Source organism: Rhododendron vialii, chromosome 3a (assembly GCF_030253575.1).
Source record: "Rhododendron vialii isolate Sample 1 chromosome 3a, ASM3025357v1".
Lineage (NCBI taxonomy): Eukaryota > Viridiplantae > Streptophyta > Magnoliopsida > Ericales > Ericaceae > Rhododendron > Rhododendron vialii.
The window spans coordinates 25,974,541-25,989,696 of NC_080559.1; the positions used below are offsets into that span (position 1 = coordinate 25,974,541).

The 15,156-nt window shown below is 47.4% G+C and overlaps 3 protein-coding genes and 1 pseudogene across 3 annotated transcripts in view; all 4 read left to right on the top strand.

Annotated features, from left to right (window-relative positions):
* The first annotated feature begins 22 nt into the window (after positions 1 to 22).
* On the top strand, positions 23 to 637 carry LOC131321283 (F-box protein At5g07610-like). Its single transcript, XM_058352282.1, has one exon. The coding sequence runs from the start codon at positions 23 to 25 to the stop codon at positions 635 to 637; it is 615 nt and encodes a 204-aa protein (XP_058208265.1).
* Positions 638 to 2,937: 2,300 nt separating this feature from the next.
* Positions 2,938 to 4,356, top strand: LOC131321284 (F-box protein At5g07610-like). Its single transcript, XM_058352283.1, has one exon. It carries the CDS (start codon positions 2,938 to 2,940, stop codon positions 4,354 to 4,356), a length of 1,419 nt encoding a protein of 472 aa, XP_058208266.1.
* Positions 4,183 to 15,156, top strand: part of LOC131319310 (F-box protein At5g07610-like) — a 53,143-nt gene continuing 42,169 nt past the window's right edge. The window contains exon 1 of the mRNA XM_058349511.1: positions 4,183 to 4,313. The gene's annotated coding sequence lies outside the window, so the exon portion shown is untranslated. The remainder of the gene's footprint in view (positions 4,314 to 15,156) is intronic.
* On the top strand, positions 4,656 to 6,006 carry LOC131321285 (F-box protein At5g07610-like; annotated as a pseudogene).

Here is a 15,156-nt window from a genome sequence, read left to right on the forward strand (position 1 = left end):
AGCAGGACCCTACCATCGTATCATGATGTATTCATCTGAGACCGGCTCATGGAAGACGTCCGGTGTGCCGTTCGCTGCAAAATACAAGACACAGTATGATGCTGGAGTGTACTGGAACGGTGCAGTTAACTGGTTCAACTGCTGGGGGATAGGAGATTCAGTGTATTACAATGTGGACGATGAGCGGTCGGGAAATATTCCCCTGCCGCCGATCCCAGAGGGTAACGATTGGTACAATCGACAGTTCAGGCATTACTGGGAATCTCGGGGCCACTTGCATCTGGTTGAGGTCTATGATCAAACGCATAGGGTTGATGTTCAGGAGCTGGAGAGAGATTACTCCGGGTGGTTTTTGAAATTCTGCGTCGATCTTGATGCGGTTGGAATTCCGAGGGACCCCCAGTTTTGTCACTTTAGTATACTCTGTGTTGTGAGGATGGAAAGAGATGAAGAGTCGTTGCTGGTGCTGCATGTACCTGGTAAAATCTTGCGTTATTTCTTCGGCGATGGGACTTTGAACAAGATATGCGACGTCGCGATCCCACCGAGGTTTCGCAGCTGGGGAGGCATCGAGAGTCGATTGACATATCCTTGGTGTCGTTCTTTCCAGTACAATGAGTCACTATTTGGTGTTTAACCTTATAGTTCTTGATGGAGTAAGTTTCAATGTCAACCCCCTGCTGCCTTCCGTCCAATTTTTTTGACCGAAAATACCCATGTGCTGTCCACATGAGCACATTAGAGGGGTATATGGGGTATTGTGGGATCTACTCTAACCAAAGGAGAGAGACAGAGAGAAGTAGTATTTCGTGGGTTTAGTTTGTAAATGAATACACTGAATTGGTTTTGAATTACGTTAGTTTGGTTACACTTTCTGAAGAACATTTTGCAGAAATGATTTTATATCGAGAATCTAGAGGTTTTTTTGGTGCTCTTGGAAAATGATGATTGAAAAGAATTGCTGACAAGTGCTAAACAAAACTACCAAATTGGGAGCAATTTGTATGTTGACTATTTGGTTAGTAATTTCAGATATAACTCGTTATTAACTATTATATAAATGTATTTAAAAATATACTGATTGATGTCATAGGACCGTGGATTTTGCTTGGTCTATGTTCTTGATAAGTTTTGAAAGGTAAAAAGTGGAGTATTGATCATCGGAATAGCTAAGCTCGAGAAGGGCTCATATTGGGCTAGGACAACATCTTTCCGTCCATCCCATGAACTAGATAGGATCTACTTCCAAAGTTCGACAACGTTTGTTGGAAAAATTCTAGAAGCCACTGCGCAATTGTTTAGTCAATACTCAATAATCCGCCGGCTAATTATTAATTTTTTTTATAGAAGAAATACAGCTTACGATATCTGATAAAAAAAGAAGATAGAGTTGACCACCAACTCATTACTCTATACGCACACCTATTTTTACTGTAACAACCAGTCCGTCTGTGAATTGCCTATATTTAGGTTGACTTGGTTATAGAAGTGTCACACACCTCCTCCATGGCGGAATATTTCAAAAATATATCTATTGATGTCCTATGACCATGATATTTTGCTTGGCCTATATTCGCGATAAGTTTTGAAAGGTACAAAAGTATTGATCGTTGGAATAGCTAGGCTCGAGAAAGTCCATACTGGGCTAGGATAGCACCCTTCCGTTCTTTCCACAAGATAGATAGGGTCTGCCTCAAAGTTCGACAATGTTTGTTGGAAAAATTCCGAAAGCAACTGCGCACTTGTTTAGTCAATACTCAATAACCCGCAGGCTAATCTTTCTTTTTTTTAGAAGAAAAATACAACTTACGATATCTGATAAAAAAAAAGATTGAGTTGACCACAACATTACTTTATATGCACACCTATTTTTACTGTACAAACCTGTCGCATCTGTGAATTGCCTATATTTAGGTTGAGTTGGTTATTGAAGTGTCACACACCTCCTCCATGGTGGAGTATTTCAAAAATATATCTATTGATGTCCTATGACCATGATTTTTTGTTTGGCCTATGTTTGCGATAAGTTCTGAAAGGTAAAAAGTATAGATCGTCGGACTAGCTAGGCTCGAGAAGGGCCCATATTGGGCTAGGATAGTACCCTTCCGTCTTTTCCATGAACTAGATAGGATCTGCCTCAAAATTCGACAATGTTTGTTGGAAAAATTTCAGAAGCAACTGCACAATTGTTTAGTCATACTCAATAATCAGTCGGCTAATCTCTTTTTTTAGAAGAAATACAGCTTACGGAATCTAAGAAAAAAAGATAGAGTTGACCACCATATTACTCTCACAAACCTGTCTCATTTGTGAGTTGCTTATATTTAAGTTGACTTAGAGCATCTTGGAGCCTTCACCCATTTTTTCCCCCAAATTTGAGCCAAATTTTGGGTAGGCACATCTCCAATCATCAAATCCAAAATTTAAAATTCACTCTCCCTCTCTCTTCCTCCTTCGACCCACCTCCACTACACCACCGCAACCCTCCATCTCCCTTCTCTCTCCCTCTGACCCACCACCACCTACCCATTGCCTCTACTACGACCAAGGACGGAACCAAAATTTTATCCTAGCAGTGGCGAAATGTATACTAAAAAAAATCTAGTAGTGACGAGACTATATAAGTTTGGCATAAATTTTTTTTTTTACATATAATAATTGTATTTTTTAAAATTTTAGTCGTGGCGGTCGCCGCCACTAGACCCCCCCTGATCCCATCCTTGACTACGACGACACTTTAACTACTCCGACAGCACTCCGGCGACAACTCTGACAAATTTGAGAAATCACCGACCCACCACCACCCGACTCACCCTCTCTATCCTTCAATCCACTTGACATTTCTCTCTCTTTCTCTCCCTCTAAGTAGCTGTAGGAAAAATGGGGAAAGAGTTTGGTTTGTCCCAGATTTGGACAAAAAAATGAGTAAAACCCAAAATGGGAAAGTGTTTGGGTAAAGGATTGAAGAGATGGTTTTGTGATTTTTGCCCAAATTTTAAATTTGGAAAAAGGTTTGGGTCAAGACTGGAGATACTCTTAGTAACAGGAGAAGTGTCACACACCTCCTTCATGGTGGAGTATTCATCATCATCTGCTGCAGCTGATAAAGTTGCTGCAAGTTCCGACCTCTTGACCGAAATCCTAATTCGTCTACCCATAAGATCTCTCATGCGGTTCAAATCTGTTTCTAAATACTGGCTCTCTCTCATCAACAGCGATTCGTTCTCTCTATGTCGCAATCCCAACTCCACCGCTGTCGTCTCCGGCCTATTCATGCACCCCGTCTCCGACCTATTAACCGGGGACACCTATAGGTCCACCACTGTACCCAAACTTGATTTCATCCCCCTAACCAACACCACCGGTGGCAGTACCCCTACTCACAAACCCCACCCTCATTTCAATGATCTCGCTTTCTTCCCGTGTTTATCAGGTAACAAACGAATCATAAGTTCCTGTCATGGATTACTATTGTGTTGTTTCTACACAGAACTGAATTACCGTAAACCCGACTACTTTATCCTCAATCCCACAACCAAACAATTCAAGATCCTCCCCAACCGCCATCTCTCCGAACTCAGAGGCCTAACACTAGCTTTCGATCCGTTGAGATCCCCTCACTACAAAATCGTTTGCGCTCATTACGACACATTAATATGTCCAGCGGTGCCCTACTATCAGATTGCGACGTACTCATCTGAGACCAGATCATGGAAGGCCTCCAGTGAGCTGTTCGCAGTAGATTTCTACAAGTATGACAACTCTGGGGTGTATTGGAACGGTGCGGTTCATTGGTTCAACCGCAGGCGGAATAGGAATTCACTGTATTACAATGTCGACGAAGAGCGGATGGGAATCATTCCAGCGCCTCCGGCACGAGAGCTTAGAAATTGTTGTGGTTGGGATTCTATGCATTATGGGGAATTTTGGGGCCGCTGTTCTGGTCCGGAGTCTAGTTATTATGGGGAATCTGGGGGTCAGTTACATCTCGTTGAGACCTACCGTTTTGGTCCGACGAATCAAGTTCATGTTTATGAGATGGCGAGGGATTACTCTATGTGGTCGGTGAAATACCGGGTTGATGATCTCGATGGCATCGGAATCGTGCGGCGCCCGGGGGGTTGTAGTTCGATTAGTGTGCTTTGTGTGGTACGGACAAAAAGAGACGAGGAGTCGTTTATGGTCCTGCACGTACCTGGTAAAATCTTGGGCTACGGTTTTGCAGATGGGAATTTCAAGGAGATATGTGGCGTGGCGGCTCCGGAGGGGTTCGATAACGAGGGAGGGGTACAGGATGTGCTTACATATTTCTGGTCTGATTGCTATCCTTACGTCGAATCTCTCTCTCGTGTTTGACATCGGTGCCGCCGCGCGTTCATTGTAATGATTTTGTTATGCTCTCATCTTTCTTCTCGTTATCTTGTCTTTGTAGTCTTTGTTTTGCTTTGTAGTGATCTTACTCTTACTAAAACTTGCCATTCACTTGATTAAATTTGATTGAACTGCAATGGGCTTCTGGACCAGACACTGCCATTTCCTTTTTAGTCTCCCTCATATTATCTTCTTTTAAAATTACCCGAAGGAATGCAAAAATAAAGGGAAATGATTTCTATAGTCGGCAGTTAGGAATCTTCCTTTCAGGCCAGTCTTCCCTAGTAGGAGTATTTTCCTTCCTACTGACCTCGTCAAAAGCCAATTTCCACAAGCAACTTATTGTCAACATTCAATAAAAGCAATGCCAAGAAAACTACAAAAAAATATCAAAAATAAAGCACACCACGTGTTAAGAGTTGAAGCAAGACAAGCAATAGATTGAAACACAAGACCAGGCATTCATTCGAACTCTTGAAATCCATCATGTCTGAGTATCCATCTTCCGCCGATACGATCGCCTCCGACGATGACCTCTTAACCGAAATCCTCATACGGGTACCGGTGAAATCACTCCTCCGGTTCAAGTCCGTATCGAAGCACTGGCTCTCTCTCATCACCACACCCAATTTCGCATGCTGCCGGAATCCTGACCCTAGCTCTGTATCTGGCCTATTTTTGTACTCGTCCGGTCGGCGCCTCAACTCCGGACTTAATTTCATCCCTCTTCAAAATGATGGCAATCCAACTGACGGAAATTTTACAACCTTTCCATTAGGAATGAAAATTTTAAGTTCATGCCACGGCTTATTATGCTGTACTAGCTTCCCCCTTACTGGCAACCACCAATTCCACATCCTCAATCCTACTACCAAGCAATTCAGTTCACTTCCTAAATCCCGTGGGGAAGTAAGAGGGTTGAGTTTATCTTTTGAACCATGTAGATCACCTCACTACAAAGTAGTTTGCATATTGGGCACCGTTTCAGTTTTGTCTAGAGAGCCTTGTTAGAGTGAGTGGCGTTATCAAATTGAGATATACTCGTCTGAGACCGGCACTTGGAGGCCTTCTGGTGAACCTTTTATCGGCGATCTCAATACGCATTTGCCTGGCGTGGTCTATTGGAATGGCGCGATTCATTGGTTTAACGCTTGGGGGGATTCCTTGTATTTCAACATCGAGGATGAGAGGCTTGGAATCTTGTCAATGCCTCCGATTCCTCAGGGTGAAGGGAATGGGAGGCCGTTTAGGTACTATGGGGAGTCTCGTGGCCATTTGCATCTTGTTGAGATCTACGATGCAAGGACTCAGTTTTGTGTATGCGAGATGGAAGCTGACTATTCCGGGTGGTTTGTTAAGTACAATGTTGATCTTTGCGAAGTTGGAATTGCATTTCCTGAGATGATGCAGAGGCTGTCGTGGGATCCAATGTATTACTCGTTTGCTATACTTGCCATTGTACGGGAAGAAGAAAAAGAAGATGAGCAATCGTTTCTGGTGTTGCACGTACCTGGAAAGATCATACGTGACAATCTTGCGAATAAAAGCTTTGAGAAGATAGGCGATGTTGCCCCGGAGCATTGTGTAAGGGGCCGAAATATCCGAGGGGTCACAAGGTCCAGAAAGGGGGAATGAAGGTTCACACGCTGTTTGACCCATCATCTAAGCTATCTCAGTTCACCTGTAAATAAGTTTGGGCTTCGGCCAAATAAGCCAATAGCTATCCGAAGGATAGACGGAACCACGAGTACTTCACCGAACGTTATAAGCTGTATCCGAACATACGACACTTGAGCTCGCTCGGGGTCTCACCAAGCGCACGGTATGAACATCCGCTTGTTCGGCTTGGTTTTTCTTCGGTAGGGACATCAAACGCTCGGATAATTCGTATGGCGGAAGTTGGTCCCGCCGAGCATAGACGATTGTGGAACCTTCCATAAATATCTCCTGATAAGTAAGCTGTCTTTTCTGATATTCGAAGTGACATCTCTGAACGATGCGACCTTTCTGACATCAACCCATATGGCTCTGAAAGACTAGGGAAGTGGTGTTCATTAAATGGCCCTGCTACTAAGCGCCAACCAAGCAGAACGTAACACGTGGAAAGTATGACCAACTTGCTCAGCACTCCATCCCCTTTGCCTATAAATAAGGGAGCGCTACCATTGAGAGGGGGATCCCTGACTCAAAAGATAACAGCACTCTCTTCTCTTGATCAGTATATTTTTCTTACTAAACTCCTCCTTCTCTCTCCACCTACTGACTTGTTCGTCGGAGCTTCTTCCCGGAGGAACAACCCCCCTCCGGTTCTGCAGGTACATCAAGATCGGCGTTAGCACTCTCCGCTCCACACAAGAAGATAGCAATACAGGAAGGCTCACGAAGAAATCACGCCCCCACAATTGGCGACTCCGCTGGGGAGGAAGAATAATCTCTTGGGGTGTTCTTTGTGTTCTCCGTGTTCTTAACCAGTTGAGGTCCAAACAAGATCTTCATTTCAAATTCAGTCTGCTCTTTGTGTTTGAGTTGAACAAATGGCCCAATGCCTCCCACCTCCGGGACCAGAGAATTTCACTCTGGGGCTCGAGGGTTATGGATCTATTAACCTCGAACCCCGTCAAGCGGCTAGGACGATTCCATCCGTGGCCCGCCAACTCTTTTTTCCACCTACCGAGTTGGATATCGCCCTGGCCGAACAAAAACGTCAAGCAGCGGTTATTACCATGCTGCAACAACGGCTAGAGGAGCGAGACGGAGGGTTGACTGTAACCCCTGCACACGAGCATCCAGCCGAGCCCAGCCGACCGAAGAAATCCCGCAAACGGGGCAGACCGTCTCGCCCAGCCCAAACAGCCGAACTCGCCGTTCCCGAGCGACGGACTGTCATTGAGCGTCATGACCAAGGCGCTCCACGACCTCGGCTGACGAGCATTATTCGTGCCGAGAGTACTCAATCCTCGGCCACGGGATCAACAGCTGGAACTAACAGAAGAGGCGCGTCCGCCCGAATGCGATATCATTCCGAACGACAAATGAGTCGAAGAAGTGGGAAAAGGCCCATGGATTTAAACGATCCACCTCGGCACGCACGCAGCAGCAGCAACCAGGAATATTCGGTTCGATCGAGACACGATTCCGAACGCCACGACGGGAGGCACTCGGCAAACTCTGGCAGTCGCCACCGAACCGAAAGCCGAGGAAACCGTTCGGAGCACGATAATACGATTATCCTGTACGATCAGTTCACAGGCTTGCCGACCATGTATCAACCCGTCGACCCCGCTCTTCAGCCTCAGCACGCTCCTTTGACGGGTTCGAAAGGAGAGGCGCGTGCACCTCCGGTCTTAGCCATTCGGCAACCGAAGGAGAACGAGGAGCAGCATCGGTGGGAAAAAAGAAAGGCTCCAGAGCCGCACTGTCACTCCTCTCCCTATTGTCCCGCTGATCCCAGCTGAAGATAATTCGAAGCTCGAGAAGGCAAAGGCTTCCCCCTTCGTGGATGCTATTCAACAGGAGCGGCCACCAGACAGGTTCGTCATACCGAAGCTGAAACGCTACGAGGCGAAGGAGGACGCAGTCGCGTTCGTTTGTCGCTTCAGACAAACCATGAGCCTCCACAACTTCTCTGACGCCCTTATGTGCAAGATCTTCCCGCTCACTCTTAGCGAGCCAATTATGCTGTGGTACAATCAATTAAAACCTAAATCAATTTCTTGCTTCAACGAGCTAGAATTAGAGTTTAGCAAACGCTTTGTCACCAGTAACATACAACCGAAGACACTATCGATGTTGGTGAACATGCGGAGAGCGGCAGGAGAGACTTTACGGCTGTATACCGAGCGTTATTGGGAAGTCTATAATCTCATCCCCGACTGTGATCAGGGCGTCGCGGTCGAATCTTTTATGAACGGGTTGGATCCAACCTCGGCAATGTTCCGTGATCTCTCACGTAATCCGCCAAAAACAATGGGAGAGCTCATGGCCATAATCGAGAAGGACTGCGTCCACGAAGAAGCCATGGCCGAGCGGAATACTCCAAAGGTTCCCGAACCTACCAAGACAACAGGGGTGAAGAAACAAGTATCAAACGTCCGCCAGGGACAAGGAGACCGGGGCGGCTCAGGCCAAGCAACCAACAAACCGAGCAACAAGGGTCGCCCTCCGCAGCACCCACAGCCGCAGTCGTGGCCACAAACGAAGAGGGAGCCGCGGCCAGACGAGTACGTTGCCGAGCATACTGTATTCACCGAACCTATCTATAAACTCCTCAACATCATCGGCAAATTGCCATTCTTTGTTTGGCCAACGGTACTCTTGGGCACCGTCGGTAGCGGACCAGGGATGTGCACGTACCACAAGGAGCGCAGCCACTACACCACACAATGCCCGCCTTTCAAACGGTATCTAGAAGAGCTTGCAGCGGCTGGGCACCTGAATCAGTGGATCGACGTTCGGCGAAATCCACTTCCATCACCTCCTCCTCTTATCGGCAATCTTGTAAGCGTAATACAAGGGTTGGTTTCCGAAGGAAGGGCGGCCGAGCTTCGCTCAGAAATTGACAGAGCCGTCTCCACTTTATCCGTTTGCAACATTGGCGCTTCGGGCAAGCGAAAGTGGGAGGATCCGAGCTTCCATTGTGCAATGACCTTTTCGTCCGACGACTTGAAAGGTGTTCAAGTCCCTCGTATGGACGCCCTCGTCGTTACTATTGCTATTGCAAAATCAACTGTACAACGAGTATTGATAGACCAAAGAAGCTCGGCGGACGTGATGTTTTACTCAACATTCCTGAGCCTCGAATTATCTCCCGCTCAGCTTCGGACAGCATCAACTCCCCTTGTCAGCTTCACTGGAGCCCCGGTTTGGCCGCTCGGCCTGATCACTCTTCCTGTACGGGCGGGATCACGTGTTCTCCAAATTGAATTCGTGGTGGTCGCTTCTCCGAGTCCATACAACGTCATACTCGGTCGAACCTGGTTGCATGAAATGAAGGCCGTCGCCTCTACCTATCACCAGGTGGTCAAATTTATTGGATGGAATGGACGTCAGGAGAGCCTACGAGGAGACCAAATCCAATCGAAGAGATGCTACATTAGCACTGTGACGAACAAACAGAGCTATATGGAGGTACAATGCGTGGCCGCCACTCCCACTTCAATGATTGAGGATATTGGAGTGCCGGCCTAACAAAGGTCAGCTGAGGAGCTAATACATTTTTCCATTCCTGGGGGCGAAGGAAGATACTTTCTGATTGGGAGTTCATTGAGCGTAACCGAGCGTGAGGAGATGTATGACTTTTTGATGCGAAACATAGAAGTTTTTGCTTGGACTCCACAAGACATGCCAGGTGTGGACCCATCGTTCGCAATGCATTCATTGAATGTCGATCCGAATAGACGGCCGGTGGTGCAAAAAGTCCGACGCTCATCAGCCGCTCATACCGAAGCTGTAATAGCCGAAGTGAATCAACTGTTGGAAGCTGGTGTCATTCGGGAAGTGCTATATCCCACCTGGCTCGCCAATCCAGTGGTTGTCCCGAAGAAAAATGGGAAATTAAGGGTATGCGTCGATTACACGAACCTCAATGATGCCTATCCTATGGATCGATTTCCCCTTCCTCGGATCGAGCAAATGGTAGATGCAACAGCAGGATGCGAACGCTTGAGCTTTATGGATGCGTATCGGGGCTATCACCAAATAGCTCTGGACCCGGAAGATCAGGATAAGACCGCCTTTATTTCTCCTCGGGGCACTTACTGCTACAAAGTCGTGCCGTTCGGCCTGAAGAATGCTGGTGCAACCTTCCAACGCTCCATAACAAAGATGTTTCCTGGAATGCTCGGCAAAAGGTAGAAGCTTATATCGATGATCTGGTTTGCAGAAGCAGGTTCGCTCGGGACCACCTTCGGGACTTAGGAGAAGTCTTTGCTTTTTTGAAACAACGAAAGCTTCGAAAAGCCGTGTGAACAGGTCATGGCCATCACCTTTGACGAGGTCCCCAAACCGAGCTTCGAAAAGCCGTGTGAACAGGTCATGGCCATCACCCTCGGCCCAAGCCAGCTGGATCCTGTGGTTGCTTGCCTAAAGAACCAAGTGCTACCGACGAGCAAACGCGAAGCATACAAACTCCGCTGCCGAGCGGCCAACTTTTTCTTGGACCCAAATGACAACCTCTACTGACGAACCTTCACTGGACCCGATCTGCGCGTCGTCCACGATGACGTTGTGCAGGCCATCCTGGAGGAACTCCATTCGGGCAGTTGTGGGGCTCATTCAGGAGGACGGTCCCTTGCACAGCGTGCTTTGACGCAAGGTTATTGGTGGCCGAAGATGGTCAAGCAGTCCGAAGAATACGTGAAGATCTGTGTTCGATGCCAACAGCAAGCATCTCTTATCCACCAGCCTGCCTTCCCCCTTAAAATGATCACTAGTCCGTGGCCGTTTGCGGTTTGGGCTTTTGACATAGTTGGCAAGATGCCGAAGGCACCTGGGGGATTTGAGTATTCGCTCACGGCCACAGATTTGTTCACCAAGTGGGTTGAAGCTTCCCCCATGATCAAGACAACCGCAGGCGATGTGGAACGCTTTATTTGGAAGCACATCATCTCGAGCTTCGGCGTACCGTATGCCATTCTTTCTGACAATGGCTCTCAATTTGTTGCGTCTGCTCTCAAAGCTTTTTATGCAAAGTGCCACATAACGATCCATAATTCATCTGTGGCCTATCCTCAAGGTAATGGACAAGCCGAGGCATCCAACAAGACCATTACTCGGGGGCTGAAGCGCCGTCTGGATCGGAAGCTCGGAAAGTGGGTGGAAGAGCTTCCACACGTCTTATGGGCCTATTGAACAACCCCTCGGCGGTCCACCGGCCGTACTCCATTTGCTATGGCCTACGGTATGGAGGCTGTCCTCCCTTTATCTACTATGATCCCTACAGCCCGCACGGAGAATTTTGACCCTGTGGACAACAATGCGCTTATGGGTACCGAGTTAGATTTCGCTGAAGAACTTCGTGACAATGCTAACCTTCGGCATGCCGCGTACCAGCAAGAAGTCGCCCGGGGCTACAACCGCAATGTTCGTGCTCGTCCGTTTAGCGTCGGGGACTTAGTCCTTAGGATGGTTACCGAAGCATCAAAGTTGACCAAACTGAAAGATCCCTATGAAGGACCTTACCGAGTGGTTGAGAAGATCGGGCATGGTGTCTACAAGCTTGCTGAGATGGATGGCACGCCAATCGCTAATCCATGGAATGCCCAAAAGCTTAGGAAATTCCATGGCTAGTATTGGCCTCTTTTGTATTTACATTTTTGTTCGGCCCATACGCTTTTGAGCGTCATGTACTTAATCCGAATTTGTCTTCACTATTCTGCTTTGTTTTTGTTCTTCTGAATGGGGTATTTCATCTAGCCCTGGGTACATCTTTTGTTCGGGTGAAACTCTCGAAGCCCATAATGAATTGTTTGTTAGGGTGAAACTCTCGAAGCCCATAATGAATTGTTTGTTCGGGTGAAACTCTCGAAGCCCAAAATGAATTGTTTGTTCGGGTGAAAATCTCGAAGCCCAAGATGCTCTGGTCGTTCGGGCGAAATTCTCGTAGCCCTTGGAACATCTGTTTTGGAATATCATTCGTTGACCCGTCTTGTGTTCGGCACAGTTTACCCATTCTACTGCCTTATTCCATTCCTACAGTTATGCAACAAGGCAGGGGGCTACTATATGGGTAAACCCGAGTTCATTTCTTAGTAACTCCAAATCACATATACAGTTCTTCCGAATGAAAAGACTTGGACAAATTCTGATTCATGATGTTCCTACCGAGTAAAACGACTTCGCAAAATTTTCATACTTGGAAACACAGGGAGTCCATTCCAAACAGCAAGACTTGGCACACAATGAAATTTATCCGAACAATGAATCTGAACCGAGCGAAAAGACTTGTAAAAACAAACAAAGAGATTTGCAAGGTCGCTAAATCAAGGAACTAAGACGATCATTAGTCACTAAGATATCCTCCAAAAAGTTTCGGTTACATCCAATTGATTCGGCAAGGTTCCAATTGTTCGGATCCAACCATATTAACAAAAAAAAAAAAAAACTTTAATTTGCTGGAGCGTCAGCAGGGGCTGGCAGGGTTGGAGCGTCGGCAAGGGCTGGTAGGGTGGTCGAGTCGGCAGCGTTAGCTGTTGTCTCTTCTTCGGCAGCTTCGGCAGGGGCGAGCAGTGGTACTTCCACCAGACTCCTCCTCTCGTCGTCAGGCTCAACGCCTGCATCGTCAAGACCCCTGTTGTAGCCGAGCATGAAGCTCTCTTTGTGCTGGCCCTCCTTGATTTCATCCTGCACTTCAATAATCTGATCGGCCACATCTTCCCCGGCCTGGGCATACCCTCTCTCGTACTGCCCCTGCATCTTCTTCTCCATTTCTTTTTTCATTTCTTCTCGACCGAGGGCTCTCCCTTTAGCCAGCCCCTCGTCTTTCCCCTCGGCCCTAGTTTGTTCGGCCGACTCCTGCAGGCCCTTGATTAGATCATTCTGATTGGCAACCTGAACTTCCAGGCTTTGCCTCACGAGCTCGGATTGCTCTAAGCCCTTCTTATAATCCTCGGTCAGGCCCTTGTTGTATTCAACCGACTGCTTCATCAGTTTTGACTTCTTGTCATGCTCGGTAAGATGAAGCTGGGCACTCATTATGGACTGGGTGGCCTGTAAACAAAATAAAGGTTATTCCGACGAAATAGGGCAGATGTACAGAAAATCATTGCAAATGTGAAAGAATTTACTCACCCTTCCGACATGATAGTAATATTCACTCAGGGCTGCTTTCAGAGAAGGGGGACTCTGTACGTCCTTCGGCAAAGCTAGCCCCGAGTGAAGAGTGAAAGCCAGGGAGGGGTCCTCCCTCAGGCTGTCAGATTTGAGAACCTGTTTCTTGCCAGGGGTGATGAAGTTTGGCACCCATGGGGTGTCAGGGTTAGAAGCAGGCACCCTCCCTTCTCCCTCTGCCAAGGCTTCCTTCAGCAGCTCTAATTCTTGGCACTTTCCCTTCAAGGCCGCCCTTGTCTTCTTGCTCGCGGGCGGTTCGGCAAAGCTAGCCCCGAGTGAAGAGTGAAAGCCAGGGAGGGGTCCTCCCTCAGGCTGTCAGATTTGAGAACCTGTTTCTTGCCAGGGGTGATGAAGTTTGGCACCCATGGGGTGTCAGGGTCAGAAGCAGGCACCCTCCCTTCTCCCTCTGCCAAGGCTTCCTTCAGCAGCTCTAATTCTTGGCACTTTCCCTTCAAGGCCGCCCTTGTCTTCTTGCTCGCGGGCGGTTCCTTTGGTGGGGGGGGGGGGGGGGGGGGGGGGGGGGGGGGGGGGGGCTCAGTGGTCATTTTTTAGAAGGTGGGGGAGGTGGGGTTTTCTTGCTTGGGGCCGAGCCCGAGGCTCCAGTGTAGGGAGGTATTCCCGAACAGGTCCAAAACGAGCCCGAGCACGGTCAAAGAAAAGGTCAACGCACTATGGACCAGTGACATGAGAAGTCAATGGTCCAGAGAGGTTGTACGATTCTCGGTGCAATAACACGAGACGTTATTAGACCAAATACAAAGAAAATGACATGAGATGCCACTGTTCAAGAAACTTGTTCGGCAAGAGAGAGCCGAACAGGAGGAGAGCTCCTTAGAAAGGAAATGGTCCAAATTGCTTCCCTAGGACCAGTTACATGTGAAGTAACTGGTCCAGGCCGTCTGTTCAGCCATGAGATGGCCGAACAAAGAGAGGAGTCCTATTAGAGGGAACATTCTAGAAGGGTCCAGAATCACTGGTATTCTGTTAAGGGATGAGATCCCAAGAATATAGGATCTAAGAAAGATACCCAACGAGTATGGGATGTTCGGCTTGATATGGAATGAGTCCTACAAGGATTAAAGAAATAAACTGATAAGGAAACGAGAATCCAAGAAATCCTAGTTTTCCTATACGAGGTAGGAAACCTAGGGCAATATGGATACTTGGGTAGCAAGCATCCATAAATCTATAAATAAGAGGTAAACCTAGAGGTAAAAGGTACGCAATACATTGTATTATTTGATATTCACCTACTGATAATTAGGGTTTCTTTAGTACGAAATACTAACAAAGGCATCGGAGGGCCTTTGCCACGAGAGGCAAAGGTGCACTCACTCCTTGTCTATTTTGCAGGATAAGGGTTTCGTTGACAAACTAGGGTTTCGGTCAAGAGGCACGTGAAGCCGTTGCATTCCAGTGCTGTTCAGAGCACTACTTGAATTTGTCCACCTACATCCAGTCTTCCGAAGCTGGGCCTTCTTCCTCTCTTTTTCCTCCAGTCTCTTCTGGAGAACTTCCTTGATATTCCTTGGAGGCATATCTTCTTTTTCAAGGAAAGGTTCTTCTTCGGTAGGTAGTCGGATTGTCCCTCGGAGAGGTTTGTCGATGTTCGGTTGTAGCTCTTCTGGGATGTCCTCGGACTGCTCAGGTTCGTCGGTTATCTTTCGTCGGATCCGACCGCCGTATGTAGCTTTATATTTGAGGATTGTTGGGGCGTCTTTCTCCTCGGCTGGGATAGTGAGCAGGGAGTCGGCAAGACCGCAACCTTTTGCCGCCCTTAACAGTACCTTGTTCAGCTTGGTGGTGTCTGCCGAAGAAAAGCATGAAATCGTTAGTCAAATTTTTGATAAGTGAAATAAGAGCAACAGAAAGAATAAACATCTGAAATAACGGGCAAGTGTTCTTACTTGGCGTTCCCCTTCGTGTGATGATTACCGAGTGGATAATGCGGTAGGAGTT